The sequence below is a fragment of the Dreissena polymorpha genome, chromosome 7 (assembly GCF_020536995.1).
Source record: "Dreissena polymorpha isolate Duluth1 chromosome 7, UMN_Dpol_1.0, whole genome shotgun sequence".
NCBI classification, from domain to species: Eukaryota; Metazoa; Mollusca; class Bivalvia; order Myida; family Dreissenidae; genus Dreissena; species Dreissena polymorpha.
This window is the reverse complement of record NC_068361.1, coordinates 71,517,904-71,538,860: the sequence shown is the minus strand read 5'-3', so window position 1 is coordinate 71,538,860 and position 20,957 is coordinate 71,517,904. Positions and strand designations below refer to the sequence as shown.

Genomic DNA, 20,957 nt, shown 5'->3' with positions numbered 1-20,957 from the left:
ACATTGGCTTACACATACAAAAACTATTCAAACTTACCGTAATTTACCATTTATTTTAACAAAATCCCGTATCGTCAACAAACTGTGTAAAGAAACCGTAACCGTTGTAGTTATGAGGCCGCATCGCGTTGTCGTACAGACGCACCTCCCATTGTAACGTAGTTCAGCGGGAGTGATTGTTATCGGCGAAACATAAAGCCAATTATTATGTGCCTGGTCGTTCTGTTACTTGACTATGGATTTGTATGGCGTGTATAAATGTGGGTGTAAGCAGCAAATATAATTAAGCAATTTCAAGGTTGCAGTTTAGTACTTGGGTTACTAGACTTACTAAAAGCGTTGATTGTTTTCATAAATACTCATGCTATTCACAAGGAAGGGATTAGAACTATAGTGAATACATAGCTTGTAAAAAGAAAAACAGTTCACAATATCTATTTCAAAATGGCAACTTCTGACAGTTCAGTTCATAAAAGTTCAGATTTAGTGAAGGACTATGTTTGTGGCCCTTGCGAAAGTAAAACTTTTGAAGAAAGTGCTGATTATTTTTGTACAACGTGTATGAAGTTTTTCTGCAGAAAATGCATTAATCTACATGATCAGTTATATGCAAATCATTCCAAACATGGGAGAGAAGAAACAAATAAATGGCCTCTGACAAAGGCAGTGGAGGATTTACTACTGAAATGTGATGTCCACAAGAATGAAGGACTGAAAATGTTTTGCCAGGACCACAGTCAGCTTTGTTGCTCTGATTGTGCTTTTCTGAATCACAGGTTAGTTACACACAGTCATGGAAAAGATGGGGAAAAATCCACCAATCTTAGATGATACAGACAAAGCTGGCAATGTTTTTTAAATATTAAAACAAACAATTTTCAAACAGTGATACACAACACAAATTCACTGGACAACACACATAAGTTCATTATAAACAAACGTAAACACATCATAAAAACTGAGATCACCGCCTTGGAACTGTCTATGCAAAAACGCTCACAGTTTACAATGGTTTTAAAGGCTTCAAATTTCACACATGATCCAGAATTATCATATAAACATTGCCATGTTCATGCAATTTAATCTCATAGCATCATAATTCAAATTATCTTGCAATAACAAAAAATACATCTCAATTTAAGTACCATTTAACTACTTTATGTCTATATACAACAGATTGCAGTGACAGTGCCCCAGATAATTATTTGGGAAATAGGGTTTTCACCCACTGATTTTGAAAATTAGGGTGATTTCATTCTTGAAATAGGGTGAAATGAGTTATAAAAATGCATACCTTAAAATAATTGCTGCTTTACTTCTGTTGAAGCTGCACACTTGTATTGATTCAATAAAAATGTAAACTATCATAATAAACCGATTCGGCACTTATTGGCTCTTGCTTTCTTGGTTCGAATAAGTTTGCGATCAACTGATATTTTTGCAAAACAATCACGGACGTCTTTCGACCTCTCTTAGACATTTTTATTTCGCATCGTAATAGAAACTGAAAGTACAGACGCTTTAAAAATACATGCACAATGAGCGACGGATTAAGTCAGATTAAAAAAACGCATGTATGTTTTCGTACATAATTTTGGTCATTGTTTTAACTATGAAACATAGTCCGCAGAGCGTTTGAATAACTTTGACTGTTTTCCTGCACGCTGGACCCAACCGGCTTTTTATTGCATAAAGTAGCAACTTTACGGTGACTCAGGAGATGGTCGAAGTGTTAAGATTTTGTTTTCCTTCTCCGTCATCCAGGCTCTTGCTGAATGAAAGTGTCTCATCGTTACGATACTAATTCCAAAGAGGAAATACCGAAAATTAGCAAAGCATTTTCGATCGAAGCTATTGTATTGTACGCATCAAATTTAACGAATTTGCGTAAACGTCAAATTTGTTGCGTTTTCAATACGCTTGATATTGTATTTCTTTGCGTTTTTAAAAGGGTGAAAGACGCAGACACGCAGCTTTTCTGGGGCACTGAGATTACCTTTTTTATAGTTGAAAATTCGGGTTAACGTTTTTGTGCTAAAAATCATTATCTATATTGCACAAATCATGGTCATTATATATTGTTACTGACCGAATATATATATATATATATATATATATATATATATATATATATATATATATATATATATATATATATATATATATATATATATATATATATATATACTAATACATAGTGCCAGTTACGCGGTCTCGGTAGTTTTCAGACTATACTTACGAGGTCAATATAAAAAACGGGGTCTGTATACAACCCCGCGTTCTAGGCACCTTTAATTACTAGGAGGGGGATGTAGGGGAGGTAATGCAATCCAATGTCACAATAAGGTCTTAAATCGAAAACCACAATCACGTCTGAAATTGAAATTTTATACACCTCGAAATTAATTTCGCTATATATTTCCTTGTATAAGACATTAAATAAATGACGTATTTATATATATTAATATATAAGATACCCCTATCTACCTTAATTCGTGTTAATATCGGATAAAAAAGGGTATGGAGATACATGTGTTTAAAGTGGGAAACCCATGACCTATTTCTAAATCAGAGACCCCGTAACTGGCCATATGTGTGAATATATATATTACATGTAGTGATTATGATTCATGTTTCTGTTTCAGACAGTGTGCCAGTGTTTCTCTAATTTGTGACTTGGTCAAAAAGATGTCCTTGGATATGCAACAGTTGAAAATCAACCTTCGAACTATTTTAGATGAACTAAATAAGTTTAAGAGTATACAAGAGGCAAGCATTCAGTCTGTGGATGTTTCATAGAGTGAAAAACTTAACGAAATCAGAGACATGCGCAAGAAATTAAATGCTGCTTTGGATGAACTAGAAAAAACAACTTTGAAAGAACTGGACGAAATAAGGACCACATTGCAAACTGCTCTCAAGGAAGATGTTGAAAACTGCAGCAGACTAAAGGATGAACTAAAACAACTCAGTAATGCTGTAAATGTGCTTTGTGATAAGAGCAACAAAGAAATTGAGTTCATAGCTAGCAGAAAATGTCTTGAGAAAATAAAAGAGTCTGAGTCATATCTGAAGAAAAAATCTGTGAAGGTGCAGAGTTCAATAATATTCACAGCAAACAGTAACATCGATAAATACCTGTCTCAACAGTCTAGTCTAGGAAGGATTGTAGACAGTATGCAGTCTCTCAAGATGAGTCCAGACCAAGTGATGACAGTGAGGAGGAAATCTGAGTTCATTATTAGAATATCAAGTGACACAAGTTACTTATGCAATATCACTGGCATTTGCTGCCTTCCTAATGGTCAGGTCATTGTCGTAGATTTCAATAATAAGAAAGTGAAGTTGTTGGACCGGCATTACAATGTGTCCAGTCATTGTGATGTGCCTGGTAATCCATGGGACATTTGCCAAATCACATCCAGTGAGGTTGCTGTAACTTATGATAAAAATGTACAGTTTATCTCTGTGCGCAATTGGAAGCTGAAGAAGGGAAGGAAGTTTCTGTTACCACATGATGCTTTTGGCATTGCCTACCATGAAGGAGCATTGTATGTCACCTCAAGCATTGTCCTGTACCAATACGCCCTGTCTGGATCACTTGTTAAAAAGATTTACGAGGATGCAAGTAGCTATTGTTCAGGTTAATGCATTTTTTTTTATTTAAATTGCAGATAATCTCTATTATTGATACTTATAATATTAATAAAAATAAAAATAAACTTATTTTCAAGAAAAAAAGTGTAAGATATGAACAATGGTGTTAATACATACATACGTTATGACCCGGAAATACTTATTGTGTCGTCTAACTATGGTCAGGGGACATATAGATGTTACTTGCTTCGGCGGTTTCGGCGGCGTCCGCGTTGCCACACTTTTCAAAAAGGCTCATAACTTCTGTGTCCCTTCAGATATTGCTTTCTTATTTGGTATGCATTTGTATCTGGAAAACACCTTTCCATGCGCATACAATTTTTTTAGCTCATCTTTTTTTTGAAAAAAAATTATGACCTATTGTCATCACCTTGGCGTCAGCGTCCGGTTAAGTTTTGCGTTTAGGTCCACTTTTCTCATAAAGTATCAATGCCATTGCATTCAAACTTGGTGAACTTACTTACTATCATGAGGGCACTGGGCTGGCAAAGTTAGATAACTCTGGCGTGCATTTTGACAGAGTTATGTGCCCTTTTTATACTAAGAAAATTGAAAATTTTGGTTAAGTTTTGTGTTTAGGTCAATTTTATTCCTTTAGTATCAAAGCTAGTGCTTTCATACTTGCAACACTTACTAACTATCATAAGGGGACTGTGCAGGCAAAGTTATGTAACTCTGACTGGCATTTTGCCAGAATTATGTGCCCTTTTTATACTTAGAAAATTGAACATTTGGTTAAGTTTTGTGTTTAGGTCCACTTTATTCCAAAAGTATCAAAGCTATTGCTTTCATACTTGCAACACTTACTAACTATCATAAGGGGACTGTGCAGGTTAAGTTATGTAACTCTGACTGGCATTTTAACGGAATTATGGGCCCTTTATACTTAGAAATTGAAAATTTGGTTAAGTTTTGTGTTTTGGTCCACTTTACTCCTAAAGTATCATAGATATTGCTTTCATACTTGGAACACTCGCAAACTATCATAAGGGGACAGTAAGGACAAGTTGCATAACTCTGGTTGTCATTTTTACGGAATAATGGCCCTTTTTTGACTTAGTAACTTTGAATATATGGTTAAATTTTGTGTTTAGATCCACTTTACTTCTAAAGTATCAAGGCTATTGCTTTCAAACTTCAAATACTTTCATGCTATTATCAGGGTACTGTACCTGGCAAGTTGAATTTTACCTTGACATTTGAATGACCTTGACTCTCAAGGTCAAATTATTAAATTTTGCTAAAATTTCCATAACTTCTTTATTTATGATTAGGTTTGATTGATACTTTGACAAAACAACTCTTACCTGACACACCAAAATAGACTCCACCGAAACAATCCCCGACCCCCTCGAATCCCCCCCAATGTTTTTTTAAAGATCATCTAATAAATGACCACCACACCCTAACACTATACCCCCCAAACCAACCCCCCCCCCCCCCCAATTTTTTTTTTTTGAAACATGGTTAAAAAACACAATTTTTTTTATTTTTTTGAAACATGGTTAAAAAACACAAATATTTTTTTGTATTATTTTATTTTTGAAATACCGTCCAACCATCCCACCCAAGAATCCCCCCTCCCCCCCCCCCCCCGAAAAAAATTAAAATAAATTTATTTTAGCATTTTTTTTGAATTTTTGGAAGATAATGTAATAAATGACCACAAACCCACACTATACACCCCCTCCACTCCACCCCTCCCTCCTTTGTGATTGAAATTGAGATAGGTCCCTTCACCTTTTAAAAAATAAATAGATGAGCGGTCTGCACCCGCAAGGCGGTGCTCTTGTTACCCCTGTGACCTTGAACTTTAGGTCAGCGTTCAGGTTTCGAAATCTGCGAACGCGATTCGAAAAAGGCTCATTACTACTGTGTCCCTTCAGATATTGCTGTCATATTTGGAACGCATGTGTATCTGGACAACACCTTTCCATGCGCATAAATATTTTGAACTTGGGGTCTGCGTTAAGGTTTCGAAATCTTCGACCGCGATTCAAAAAAAGCTCATAACGTCTGTATCCCTTTAGATATTGCTTTCATATTTGGTACGCATGTGTATCTGGACAAGACCTTTCAATGCGCATAAGTTTTGACCCCTGTGACTTTGACCTTGAACTTAGGGTCCGTGTTTAGATTTCGAAATCTGCGACCCCGACCCAAAAAGAGTTCATTACTACTATGTCTTGAGCTTTACTTTAAACATTTTTTTGGATAGATTTTTTTTATGCCACCGGCATCTACGATGCGGGAGGCATATAGCGTTTGTCCGGTCCGTCCGTGCGAAAATCTTGGTTAACCCATATTGACCGTTTTGTAATACATCAATACCGCTCGCAACAGAGATTTGATACTTGCATGGATGTTGTATCTCAACACCCTGTACACACCAGCATCACCCAACCTAATTTTGACCTTGATCTTAAACGGACTTATTGAAGTGGGCCAATTTCTTGGTTATCGAATGTTGAAGGTTTCGTCTGCGACCATCATGCGACACAACCAACTCGCGGAGTTCTAGTGTTTAACAGGTTCCATCTTTTGCAGTGTGGAAATGTGCAGTGAGTCCTGCTGGGGACAGGATCTATGTGCTCAACAACACGCAGCACAAGGTCATCACTCTGGCTATAGATGGCACCCTGATATCCACCTTTGTCCCTGCATTACTATCTCCATTTGATGTACCTGAATTACAATCTCCATATGGTGTTCATGTCACATCATCAGGACACGTCCTTGTTTGTGGATTCGGCTCCAAAAATGTCATACAGTTGGATACTGAAGGAAGAAAGAAACTAGCAACACTGGTATCACTGACAGATACAATGTGCGGCCCAATGTCTGTCTGCTACAACATGAACACTCACCAGATCATTGTTGGACTCGATAAAAACAATCAAATCAATGTTATGGAATTGCAATAGCTATTTCAGTGGGGAAATTGTTTTATTATAAACGCGGTTAAACATGTTATTTCTTTTTTTTTCGGCACATTAAATCATGGAAGTGTATCTTTACTAACAATTAATTTAAGTTCAATTTAAAAATGAGTTGATTTAATTGTTTAAAGAATGTAGAAAACAATGATGTATGACAAATATATATATACTATTGATGCTGATAAGTTTCTTTAAGTTCCTTTGTATTGCTTAGGCCAACAATACAAATATCTTTGTTCGCCTATGCCTACCACACCTACTATGAAATTGTCCCATCTGAAAAAAGGTTTAGGGTAAACTTAAATCGCTTTTTAAGAATAAACTTTAATTTATTACATGTATTTATTAAACAAAACATCAAGAAGACCAAAAGCCCAAGTGGACAAAGTAAGCATACACTGTTTACAATTAAAATAGATTATGATTATACAAAGTAACAATACGTTTCAGTACAACAATACATACATGTGTCATTAAATATTAGACTATTATATTTATAACTGTTGATAGTATATATGTAATTAAATAATGTCAAATTGTAATGGAGCTAATTAATTACAACAATATATCGAAATATACTGTACTGTACATATATTAGGTCTTCATATGACAGTTCTTATAATAATAATACCCTGTAGTAACACAAAGTAACCACAATGGGTTCATGAGGCCCATGCGTATGATACTAGTATTTAAATAGCAGTATAACCATGTTTGAGAGTAATAGAACATTCTTGAGACTTATAGAAAAGTAGAATTGTTTGTCGTATATTAAGCCATCTTACAGTTAGCTGTACTAAAATACATGTTAATTAAGGCTCATGAATTTAACATTAGCATGAGCATTAATCTTTGTTTTCATCCTACATGAAACGATAATACAGGCATCCTAAAGGCTCTGATCACATAACAATATTTTATGAAACTGTTTTTTGTCTGTAGCGCAATAAACACGCAAAACAAAAATATATTGAAATGATGACGTGTGATTCTAATTTACAATCGTTTCATAAAGACCACGTCTTAAGACCAAAGAGGGTCTAAATGTCATTAATAGGCTATATAAAATATGAAATAATAACATAGACACTCTAAAGGCTCTCGTCACATAACACTATTTAATTTAACTGATTTTGTCTGTAGCGAAACAAACACAAAAAAGATAATCTATTGAAATGACGACGTTTGATATTACTGAACAATCAGTTCAAAGACCACTTCTTTAATCAAAGCTGTCCAAATGTCATGTAATATGCTGTATACAAATATAGCAGTTATGAGAACAGTGGTTATATCTGACATAACAGCTGTATTTCAGTGCCTGAAAATTCTTAGAATACAGCCATAGTCTTGTAGAAGAAATTTAGAAACTGACAAGATACTGTAATATTGCTTTAATAGAAAAGATAAACATTGGTAATTTATTAATGAAGTTCAAATATAGTTTTGAGAGTAAATTAGCAAAGACTGTTTAACACCTACACATGTTAAACACGGAATCTCCTATACATAAAAAAACTTGCGTACATCTACACATGTACCCATAACCTGCAACCCTGGGTAGGCAAATAGAAAACACACTTTTGTTTAAGATTAGCCTTAGGTGTTGTTTTGTACTTAACAAATGGTTGTAACGAGACAAATGTTATAATCAATATATAGTAATACATGTGGCGGAATTATGTTTAATATGTATTTTGATGTATTAATATTTGTTTTATTTGAATAGTCTCTGTTTGTCCTTGTTTAAAATTAAACTAATGTTATTTTAATGTGTACTTTTCATTTGGATGTCGTTGATGGTGTATTAGAGTCCTTATACTACAACATTTTGTTTGAAAAGAACCTAGCTCTGAAATTCAATAAAATGTTACAATAGCTATAAGCATTTCTTTGACATTTAAACTACTTTAGGCTTACATCTTTACAGTCATCAAAATATAGCCCATTTAGGTTTAATTTACCACTGATATAAGATACGCCCTCTGGTGGATCTGATTTTGTTCAGAAATATACACTTGTCATGCTTACTGCTATTATCCTGGATAAGTTATAAGTGCTATGAATAAAAACAGATTTATCTTCTCTTTTTTTTACAAAAGTGCCATTTGGCGTGTTAAAACAACTGAGTGTTAATTACTGGTAACACAATGGTACAGCAGTTTCTATCGTTTAAAAGGTGTTTATCTTAATTTAGTAAACAATGAGCTATTATCTTAGTCGCCGTCATTTGTTTCCAACAACAAATTACTCAGAGGGGATAATCACACGATAGTCAAGATGAATGACAACGTTTATGCCAAGACAAGTATTTTTCGCCGTTTTATACCCATTATAACTTGCATTTGAATCTTGGTCAAGTGGGGTCCAAAACTATATCAACATGTCAAGTCTTCAACAATTGGTGTATGTGAACTCAGGTGAGCCATTAGGGCCATCAGTGCTCTTTTTTTAGGCTGTATAACTTGTTAGCAAATCATAACTTAACAGCCAAGGGTTATTTAAATGGTTTTCAAATAAACAAAAATTGTTTGTTGGGAAACATTTCTGTCAATATAAAATGTTGATATAAAAAATGAGAAATTGTGGAAAACATCGTCTATTACATTTTCTGTAATAGACTAAAACTTAAGGTTGTTTAATTGGTGTATGTACGTATTCAAGTTAAAGTATGAAATTAATCAGCGATATTTGTAAAAGAGGAGAGTGATAATTTTGAATTTTCCCCGTAAGAATTTTTACTGGATATTCCACCTAAATTAAAGATATATGCGTCCAGCTGTATGCATTTGTTCTCAAAATATAGTCTTTTTTAGCTCACCTAGGCACAATGTGCTCATGGTGAGCATTTGTGATCACCTTTTGTCCGTCGTGCGGCGTTCTCACTCTAGAGGCCACATTTATTGTTCAATCTTCATAAAATTTGGTCAGAAAATTGGTCTTAATAATATCTTGGATGAGTTTGAAAATGGTTACATTTGCTTGAAAAACATGACTGCCAAGGGGCGGGGCATTTTTTCTTATATGGCTAAATATGGCTATAGTAAAATCTTGTTAACACTAGAGGCCACATTTATTGTCCAATCTTCATTAAACTTAGTCAGAAGATTCATCCCAACAATATCTTGGAAGAGTTAAAAATGTGCCGGTTGGTTGAAAAACATGTCCGCCAGGGGGCGGGGCATTTTTCCTTATATGGCTATAGTAAAACCTTGTTAACACTCTTGAGGCCACACTTGTTTTTCGATCTTCATGAAACTTGGTCAGAAGATTTGTCCCAATGATATCTTGGATGAGTTCCAAAATGGTTTTGGTTGCTTTAAAAACACGGCCACCAGGGGGCTGGGCATTTATCCTTATATGGCTTCATGAATCTTCCTGAAACTTTGTCAGAATATTTGTTTAAATGATATCTTGGATGTGTATAAAAATGGTTTTGGTCTGTAGAAAAACGTGGCTGCCAGGGTGTTCACTAGTCATGAAAGTTGGTAAGAACATTTGGTTCTTATGACATATTGGGCTGCACAGAACAGGTCAGTTCATTTGAATCTCAGGTGAGCGACTTTGGGCCTTTCAGGCCCTCTTGTAAATCAGATAAGACAGTAAACAAAAATAAAAATGGATGCTTATAAATTCAACTAATCAAGATGGACATGAAACATTGAAAATATGCTTTTCAAACCTTGAAATATTGTTTGTTGCATTAATAGACAGGTAAATGAAATGATTTATTTAATTATTAACATGTATTGTGCTGATTTATCCAGAAACCATTGTTTACTCTTTGTCCTTGACGTTTCTCTTATTTTTTTCATGTGTTTATTTTGATTTTTGTTAAATTGCACACACAAGTAATCTTATTTTCCTTATGTGTACGTCCTTGAAATGAGACATTTGGTAAAAGCATTGTCCATAAATTCCTTCTATCCATCACTTGACGGTCCCACTTCTTGTGCGGAGCATAATGCAGTGCAGAGTGCAAGAACCATATCTCTATTGACAGTATTTTTTGAGTTATTGACATGTGTCTTTTTGTTAAATCGGTTTCATAAGTTCAGCATCACTCTTCAAGCATTGAAGGTATCATATTAAACTTCATATAATGATAGATGGCTTAAAGAAAAAAAATGGTGAGTACAGGGACAACTGCTTTCTCGTCAACATTTACAGAGTTATTACCCTCTGTCAAGTATATGTATATAGAGATATATATCGATGGTCCCAATTTAAAATACCGAACCTACATTTTTGGCCTAACGACCTAGTTAACCAATTGCAACAGCTCAAAAATGTCATGTGATGTAATGACAAACCGCAATTGATTAAAGTCAAAATGACGAAGCTGAAACAAATGTAACTTCGGCATTTTGCGCGCTAATTAATATATTAAAGTATAAATATAGCCATGTATTTGTAAGGTAAACTTTTGCTTTTAGAATAATTCAATGATGTACATTTTATAGCAGTGATGAACGTAAACAAAGATCAAAATAATATAAATTGTTGAGGCCTTAACATAGTCACTTGTGGCAACAACTAATAGCTTGTTCCTCCATTTTATTAAGTTGAGGTCTCAACATAGTAAGTTGTTCCTTCAACTTAATAACTTCTGGCCGCAAGTTACTAAGTTGAGATTACAACTTAATAGGTTGTGTGAACAACGTACTAAGTTTGGACCACAACATAGATTAACCAATCAGGCCGTTTCATCTTTACCGTTTTATCACAGTTAGTACCCTTATACTCGTACTATTGTGCGTTCGGGTTCTAGCGCCGGTTTGAGAAGAGAACTATCCTTGTAAGCTATGGATCCCGGGATTGAGCCCCTGTATGAGCACTTGCATTGTTAGCGACTGGGTTCAGGGATCCATCCCCGGTCTGAGCACTAGCAACGTAAGCGTCGGACTCGGTTTCGAGTCCCGAAGCTCTCGCTTTATAAGAGAGTGGTCCATGGTTTTTGGATTCGAACCCGGGACCATTCTTGTAAACGGCGATTGCTCTGACTGGGGCTCGATCCTGGGAACCATCCTTAGTCCTTATAGCTAATAAGGAGTTTTCGACGGTCCCGGGGTTCGAATCACAGTACGAGCACTAGCGCTGAAAGCTTTGGGTCTCTAGATCAAGCCTCGGTTTGAGGACTTACCCTATAAGCGACGGCTTAAATTCCGATGTGAGAATTAGCACCAACAGTGACAGGTCCCGGGTTCGAGCCCCAGTCTGAGTACTAGCCCTGAAAGCTATGGATCCCGGGTTCAAGCATGTGTCTTACCACTTGCCCAGTAAGAGAAGGATCCCGATTGCGAACCTCAGTCTGAGCGTTCGCACCAAAAGCTACGGGTTCACACAGGGACTCGAACCAAACAGCCGTCGCTAAAATACGATACTGAGCACTTGCCTTCTAAGCGAGCGGTTGCCGAGCACTAGCTCCGTAAGAAACATTTTCTGGTTTCAAGACCCGGAAAGATAGCTCGCCTCGCAAGCGATGGGTGTTCGGGTTATAGCGCCCGTCTGAGCACTAGCCCTTTAAGCTATAAATCCCGCATTTTCCGGGTCCGGCGCTAAGCCTAGGACTTGGATCAGGGTCCGTTCGCTTAAATGGTAAGTACTTACAACGGGATTTGAGCACGGAGCCCATAGCATACAGGGTGAGTGCTCAGGCAGGGCCTCCAAACCGGGACCCGTTACGAAGGCTGCGAATGCTCAGACTGGGGTCCAAGCCGCTTACAGGGAAAGTCCTTAGACTGGGGCTAAAACCCAAAGACCCATCGTTTAAAAAGGGAGCTATCAGGCCTGGATTCGAAACCGGGATCCGTCGCTTACATGTATGTGGCTAGTTTTCACACCAGGGTTCGAACCCTGAACCCAGTCGCTAACTTGGCGAGTGCTCAAAGCTAGAAGCCATGGCTTACATGGCAAGTGCTCAGACAGGGCTCGAACCGGGGATCTATAGCTAACAGGGATAGTGCTCAGACCGGCGCTCGAACCCGAGCACCTAGTAGTATAAGGGGTATTAAATGCGCTAAAACGGTAAAGATTTAACGGCCGATCTGATTGGTTAAACTTGAAGTAGTGGCCTCAACTTAGTTAGTTGGTCCCACAAGTAATTTTGGCCTCAACTACGTAAGTTGGTCCCACAAGTAATTTAGCTGAGGCAACAACTAATAAGTTGTGGGAACAAGTTATGAAGTTGTCGCCACAAGTTTCTAAGCTGAGGCCTCAACTTAATAAGTTGTTGCTACAAGTTATTAAGTTTAAGGAATAACTTAATAAGTTAAATGAACAAATTACTAAGTTGAGGTCACAACTTAATAGGTTATGGGAAAAAGTTATGCAGTTGTGGCCACAAGTTACTAAGCTGAGGTCTCAACTTAATAAGTTGTGGGGACAACGTACTTAGTTGTTTTCACAAGTTATTTTAAAAGTTGTTTCCACAATTAATAAGTTGAAGCCACAATTTATGAAGTTGTTCCCTCAACTTTATAAGTTGTTCCCACAAGTTACTAAGTTGAGGCCACAATATAAATAAAGAATTGCGGATGTCACCTCTGTGCAACCGTGTAAAACAGAAAAACGCGCATTGCTTTGCTATATCTAATGGCAAACAATGGAATAAATTATTCTATTGAAACAAAATATATTACAATTAGATTTCCAATTTGCCGAAACATCACATAAATGCAAGTCTAAATGACGAAGATACATTTTACAGCAGATTTATTAACTTAACATCAAATTAATTCCACACGAACATGCTCCATTATGAGACACTTTAAAAAATGTTAAAAATAATATTTATTTGATTTTGTGCAAGAAATGTTTAACAAAAATACGTCTCCTGAAAACTTGTGTTTTTGTAAGTTTGGCATTTTAAATTAGGACCATCGATATATATATATCAGTGTGTTTTTTGTTCAAAATTGGGGCTGGTATCCGGCCCCATTCCCAATGGAAAAAAAGTATATATATTTTCCCCACATGGGACCTAAATATTCCCAATTTTTGTTTGGATCAACATTTAATCAATCTTCCATCCAGCTCTACAGGGTACACTTTTTTAAATTAAATATTTTAAACTCTTTAATTCTCATGTTTTAAGCATTGGTTGGCAAAATAACACCACTATTTCCAATTTTGGTCAAAACGCCGCGATTTTTCACAACCCAAAGGGACAAGGCCCCATTCCTAAAATGGTGAAAATAAAACGCTGTATATATTATGGTAATTGAATATTAGAAAATAGTTCATAGATCTTTTATCATACGGATATAACTTATTTAGTAAAACATTAAAAAGAAAACGCAAAAAAGGTATACCTTAAAAAAGGACACTAAGTATGAATATGATGACTAAAGAAAAATATAAATGTAAAAAAAGAATTTTTTTACAGCGAATATGAATTGTTCAGTGCTATTGTCTCGCAACTTAATATTGAAATTTTTCGCTTCATGTATCGCGCAAAATCTCGTGTGTTCGCTTCGAGTGTCGAGCAAAATGTCGTGTGTCGAGCAAAATGTCGTGTGTCGCTTTGAGTATCGCGCAAAATATCGTGTGTCGCTTTGTGTATCGCGAAACATATCGTGTGTCGCCTTTTGAACGCGAGACATGATATTTTGCTCGATACTCAAAGCGACACACGATACTTTGCTCCATACACGAAGCGACACACGATATTTTGCGCGATACACGAAGCGACACGCGATCACGATATTTCGCCTTTTGGGCTACCTACACAAGGGCAATAATTCGTGGTACATTCTCGCGCGTCGCTTCGTGTATCGCGCAAAATATCGTGTGTCGCTTCGTGTGTCGCGCAAAATATCGTGTATCGCTTCGTGTGTCGTGTGTCGCCCTTGATGAAAGAAGGGCGAGATTATAGATGACACTATCCGGACTCCGTATCTGCGTGATAATTAAACGTTCAACTTGTTAATTTATTTGAATGTGTGAGTTCTATACAGTTTCATCTATTTTCGTTCGTACCGCGACAAATCACATATGAATTATCCATGGTCCTTTGATACCAAATAGAATAATCTTGAAAGAAAGCCGCAACCGATATAGATCGAAAGTTAGCTCGTTATAAGAGTTTTGCCAAAATTATTGCTATTTTAACAAAAGGATAGAGGGAAATCATATAGTACAACGCATGCCAAACACATTTGACAATTTCCTTCGAAGTACAGTGGAATATCGAAATGCGGAAGTTAATAAACCATACAAATTATTCCGAGATAAAAGATATTCGAGTAACCCGATTTATAAGACGTACACTTCTGACTAATTATACCTTGTTACAGATGAAAAACGATGCTGAAAGCTCTCCGGTAGGAGATTCCAACATTACTTTAAATCTTCCTGTGGCTGTCTTAAATTTTGTAAATGCATTCATGCGTTTCAATTAAGAAAAACCTTGTATCTCAAATTTGAGAAGGGAATTAACTTAAATGTTCGAAGTTTCCATTACTTCGATATATCCGTCTTCGGCATAGCGAGAGTCAAGTGTACTCTACATGATGTGGAGACATATTGCGTGTAAATGACTTGTTTCAATAATGTGCAAGTATGAATTATTTAAAAAGAAATCCACTTACCCATCCGATTGTATTTTAGAATACGAATGAAAATCTTAAAACTGTTTTTGTGATAAAAAAATCTGATAGTTCTGTCGAATATGGTCAATGAGTAACGTCCACATCTCATCATGCCAATTTTCATTGCCTAAGCCGATGGCTTGAGCATATTTTTATTTTCGCAGCCGATGTCATGAACATCTAATAAGTAGCCACGGCCGTTGTCTTGAGCCGTTTTCCATACCCCACTCGAATTTAAACGTTGATAAAAAATGTTGTGTGTTCATGTGGGATGCTGTAATTTGGAATAACCGAAGACAAATGATTAAAGATTTCAATAAAATGGTGTTTATATTTATCTTTTGTCTAAATCCTGTGTAATTAGAGATTGACAGAGAGAGAGTGGTGAATTTTGTTTGATTTTTGACCATATTCTAACGGATTCCTTTAAAAGTAAGCAGCTAGGAAGGTAGGGATTACGTTCACAAAGTCCTTCTTACTTAGGCTCTCAAAGAACACACGCAAACCTGCTCAATTCAATACGTAAAATATAAAAAATAGGGAAAAACTTACACTCCGCTTTTAACCGACATGTATACAGTACCGCAGCCGATGGATGAACCACAGACGATGCGTTAGTCGATTGAACGGTGTGATTTTATGGTCAAGCCAAGCACACACTGATACTTTTGGGCACACAAGTATCTTAGGTACTTTAAGGTTACCTGTGAATCTACAGTCACGGTAGTGGCTTATAATTATTTGCTACTAAAAATAGAGATTTGTTAGAGACAATTATTTTCAAGGGAAGTAATTTATATAATTATAAATCTCAGATTATATATTTCCTTACTAAGAATTTAAGTCCTTTTCACAGTTACTGTACAGATTTTGTATTTTGTTTATAATAACTTAAATGATTGATTTGTCAAAGGTTTTTTAAAATGATATATCTATCATTTATTTCTTGTACTAATTTGTGAATGGTAGGTTTCATTACTTACCTGTGGACTTATGTCCTTAGATACATGATGAACTGTGGCTATGATCTCTTTAATAAACCACAGGCCTTGGTAGTCAGCGATATCTGACTCGGTCATTTTTGACTGTCTACAGATCCCCCCCCCCCCGGCGGTAGGGTGGCATATATCAGTTGAACTGTCAGTCCGTCTGTCTGTCTGTCAGTTGTCCGTCCGAAAACTTAAACATTGGCCATAACTTTTGCAATATTGACGATTTTTTTGTGGATTTTTTATTTTTATTAATTGATATTTGGCATGCATGTGTATCTCATGAAGCTGCACATTTTGAGTGGTGAAAGGTCAAGGTCATCTTTTAGTGTCAAAGGTAAAAAAACAAAATCCAAGGGAAGTAATAAGCTTTAAAGGGAGATGATTTCTATACCTGCCAAATGATAAATAGAAATTTTATTTCAAAGCGGCGCAGTAGAGGGCATTGTGTTTCTGACGAACACATCTCTTGTTAATATATTTTTTTTTCAATATATTTTCTACATGCTTAGAGAACTAAGGATATTTTGCCAATTTGTCTTTCCATGTCTTACCATTTGCCAAGCCATTAACAATTACAGTATCAAAATTCTTCTTACCTGTTAAGAATGTAATATGTATTTTTGTTGAATTGCAATACAAAGTTATCAGTATTTACTGAAACTTTGTTGTTGTTTTTTTATATGATATGGGTTATATGCATGCTATTTCAGTTTTTTTTCACAAGACAGAAATTGTTGTTGCTATGTTGACAGAAGTAAGTGGAAACAAAATTCTGGATACTGCAACAATTTATAATTAATCTGAGTTTGGTTGATGTAACTCGTTGTATGGATATAGGACCATATAGGGCATACCCACGTTAATTCAGTTATGTTTGTCAGTCTGTCCGTCCGTCTGTCCGTTCGTCCGTCCGTCAGTCTGTCCGTCAGGCATTCTGTTTTCCGCATTTTTTTTTACGCAACGCATTTAGATATTGAGCTGATTTTTGGTATGTGAGTCTACCTACATGTCCTTCAGATGAAGTGTAAAACTCGTTCCGGTCCGTTGATTTTCGACGAAGATACAGGCCTTCGACTGTTCAGAATTTTTGCCAAGGCAAGTAATAAGCTTTAAAGGGAGATACTTTTTTGTATTTGTATTTATCATTTGGCAGATACAAGGTCATTTTTGACAAGAGAATTAATATTGTTTAAAGGGATATAATCCAAGGTAGGAGCTTCTAGTAATAGAAAGTAAAATGCATGAAGATTTGAAAAAAGGTGGATATAGACATTTTCTCTATATCAACCGTTTTCTGGATGTTTTTTATGCAACGCTTTCAAATATGAGCTGATTTTTTGCTTTGTGAGTCTACCTACATGTCCTACAGATGAAGTGTAAAATTCGTTCTGGTCCAATGATTTTTGTGCGAAGTTATGGGCTTTGGACTTAAAAATATTCAATATAATAACAGTTTTCCGTAAGTTTCTTACGCAAAGCTATCAGATATTGAGCTGATTTATTTAATTTGAGTCTATCTACATGACCTACAGATGTTGTGTCAAATTCGTTCCGGTCCATTGATTTTTGGTGAAGTTATGGGCCTTGATCTTAGATTTTTCTATAATAATCGTTTTCCTGAGGTTTTTTACGCAACGCTTTCAGATATTGAGCTAATTGTTATACCCCTGTTAGGGTGGCACTGTCTGTCCATCTGTCCGTCTGTTTGTCCGGCATTCTTTTTTCCGGAAGTTGAATACGCAACGCTTTAAGATATTGAGCTGATTGTTTGGTATGTTAGTCTACCTACATGAGCTGCAGACAAAGTGTTAACTTCGTTCCGGTCTATTGATTTTTGGCCAAGTTATGGGCCTTGAACTTGACATTTTTTTCTATGATTTTTTCTCCCGATATTTTTACGCAATGCTTTCATATATTGAACTGATTTGTGGTATGTGAGTCAACCTACAAGCCCTAAATATGAAGTGTAAAATATGTTCTGGTTCCTTGATTTTTGGCGAAATAATGGGCCTTGGACAATTTTCTCTATGATAACCGTTTTCCGGATGTTTTTTTACAAAAAGCATTCGGATATTGAGCTGATATTTGGTATGTGAATTTACCTATATGACCTTCATATGAAGTGTGAAATTCATTCCAGTCCATTGATTTTTTTTGCGAAGTTATGAGCGAAGTTATGAGCTTCGGACTTCGAAATTATTTGTATTATAACCTATGCAAACTTTCAGATATTTAGCTGATTTTTGGTATTTGAGTCTACCTACATGACTTACAGATGAAGTGTGAGCTTCGAATTGGTCCATTGATTTTTGGCTAACTTATGGGTCTTGTTTTATCTAAAATAGCTGCCATGGGACTTCAAAGCGCAGTAGGGGGCATTGTGTTTCACAAACGCAGCTCTTGTTTTACTTTTTCTATATAGATATCACTTCCTTGCTTCATTATTATTATTAAATTTCCTCCTTTGAAATTTGGTCTCATGTCTTTGTGCATTTAACCCAGAGGTGGGAAGTGTAAAACAACATAGGCACTAACAACACAATGTAACCGAGTGAAAACATTTATGGTAAAAGACTGGCCAAGGTTCTAAATTCTTAAATAAATCTCAAGATTTCTATGCATTTTGGTGTACAACCTGTGAATTTTATGTTTCTCAGGATCGTCCTATAATATTTTAGATCAGGACAGGGACTGGCTTTTAACAAGTTGACAGGTGAGAGTTTTGTAAAACTCATAAAACTTTTAATTAATATTGCAATATCCGGTTATTCTGACATATGTCTCATGCTGACACTTTTCAGATTATTTATTTCTCAAATGCTTTGATAATATCTAAACTGTTACTTATTTCTTAAAATTATTTTAAAGACGTCCCCAGATGACAACGGTTGATCTAGCGAGTCTGTTTTACATCCAAGAGTCATAAAACGTTTGAATACTATCACGGCTTTATTAGCTTTATGTGCAACATAAATAGTCTTATAAAGATTTAAAGCGTTTTTAAAGTACGATTTTTATTTATTGTTTTAACTTAAAAAATCTGTTGTCAGATAGTTTCAACACCATTAATTTTATAAGTTTATGTATTGTGATTGTTTACATGAATAATCATATTCCCTTATAAAGAGAAGTAAACCAACTGAATGCGTTATAAGTAAAAAAGTGGTCCAATTGAGAGAGAATACATGTTTCGTGCTTGTACGATACAGTACCACAGATAGACCTGAGAACGACTGTTACAAGTACCTCCTACCTGGTCTCTTGGATAACGTTGAAAATACTACAAATTGGTGAAGGACAATGAGGAAGTGCTGTCAATCGTTAACAAAACAAACACAAGAAACCAAACATCTTTAAAGGCTTATAAAGACATAGGGGAAAAAACATTTATCATCTTACTTGCACAGCTACGCAGGTAGATAATTCTAACAGACACATTTTCCAGGATAAGATATAATGATAATGGTTAATGAGTGTCATGCACGCAATTCCTTTGAAAATGGCAGGTGATTTTGAGTTGGCATTATAAAATATGAAAAAAGCAAATTACATCGCATAATATCCATTCACGAAGTATTATGAAAACATAAAGACACACACAATATACAGCATCACTCTTAATGTTTTGTTAATGAAACAATGCATATTTGTAAACAGAAGAGAGTAACAAGAGCCCCTCATAACGGGTGCCACGCTTGGCTGCCAAAGCTTGTCAGAAAATATTTTTTTAGAGGTCACAGTGACCTTGACCTTTGACCTAGTGACCCAAAATGGGTGTAGAGTGTAGAACTCATCAAGGTTCATCTACATATGAAGTTTCAAATTTGTAGGTTGAAGCACTTTGATTTTAGAGCGAATGTAGAGGTTTATGTTAAAGTTTTATATTAGAGGTCACAGTGACCTTGACCTTTGATCTAGTGACCCAAAAATGGGTGTGGCGTGTAGAACTCATCAAGGTGCATCAACATATGAAGTTTCAAAGTTGTAGGTTGAAGCACTTTGATTTTTAGAGCCTATGTTAAAGTTTTATATTAGAGGTCACAGTGACCTTGACCTTTGACCTAGTGACCCAAAAATGGGTGTGGCGTGTAGAACTCATCAAGGTGCATCTACATATGAAGTTTCAAAGCTGTAGGTGGAAGCACTTTGATTTTAGAGCCAATGTTAAGGTTTAAGCACGACGCCTACGGCGGACGGCGGACGACGAGCTGGCTATGACAATACCTCAGGTTTTCTCCGAAAACAGTTGAGCTTAAAACATCAACACAAATGAAAGTGTGAAAATACGCTGACAACTTTCAAAATAATCTGCTGACATATGATAAGAAAACCATTGGTATTTTAGATGATGCTGAGGCTGATATTGACATTTTTTAGAAAATATTCTTTCATATTTTGACTCATCGCTGGTTGGGTTATTTTGAAAGGGAATGACTACATACGTGTTGGATCTTAGGGTGTCAAAATTACCTGACATTGCTGTATTTAAAGTAAACACTTGTTCCATCAACTTCTAGCATTGAGCCAATTTGTATGTGCAGTGACCACCTATATTCGTATCACCAGCACGTGTATCTATCTATAGCATGTTTATTTGTAATGGTTAAGTTTGCAAACAATTGGTTTAATTACAAAGTTGAAAATATGTTCTATAAACTATTTAATACTGTATTATAATTTTTCATTTCATATTGATTACAAATTCTAAGATGCAGATGAGTATAAAATGCGTTTAAGAAGGGAGTCGGAAAACTACAACGGGCGAGGCATGGTCAGGG

The 20,957-nt window shown here is 35.9% G+C and overlaps 1 protein-coding gene across 1 annotated transcript; it reads left to right on the top strand.

Annotated features, from left to right (window-relative positions):
- Nucleotides 1-253: 253 nt before the first annotated feature.
- LOC127837321 (uncharacterized) lies at nt 254-8,441 on the top strand. The gene is made up of 3 exons (XM_052364282.1): nt 254-776; nt 2,646-3,643; nt 6,205-8,441. The coding sequence occupies exons 2-3, from the start codon at nt 2,827-2,829 to the stop codon at nt 6,579-6,581; spliced, it is 1,194 nt and encodes a 397-aa protein (XP_052220242.1). The 5' UTR covers nt 254-776; nt 2,646-2,826; the 3' UTR covers nt 6,582-8,441.
- The last annotated feature ends 12,516 nt before the right edge of the window (nt 8,442-20,957 follow it).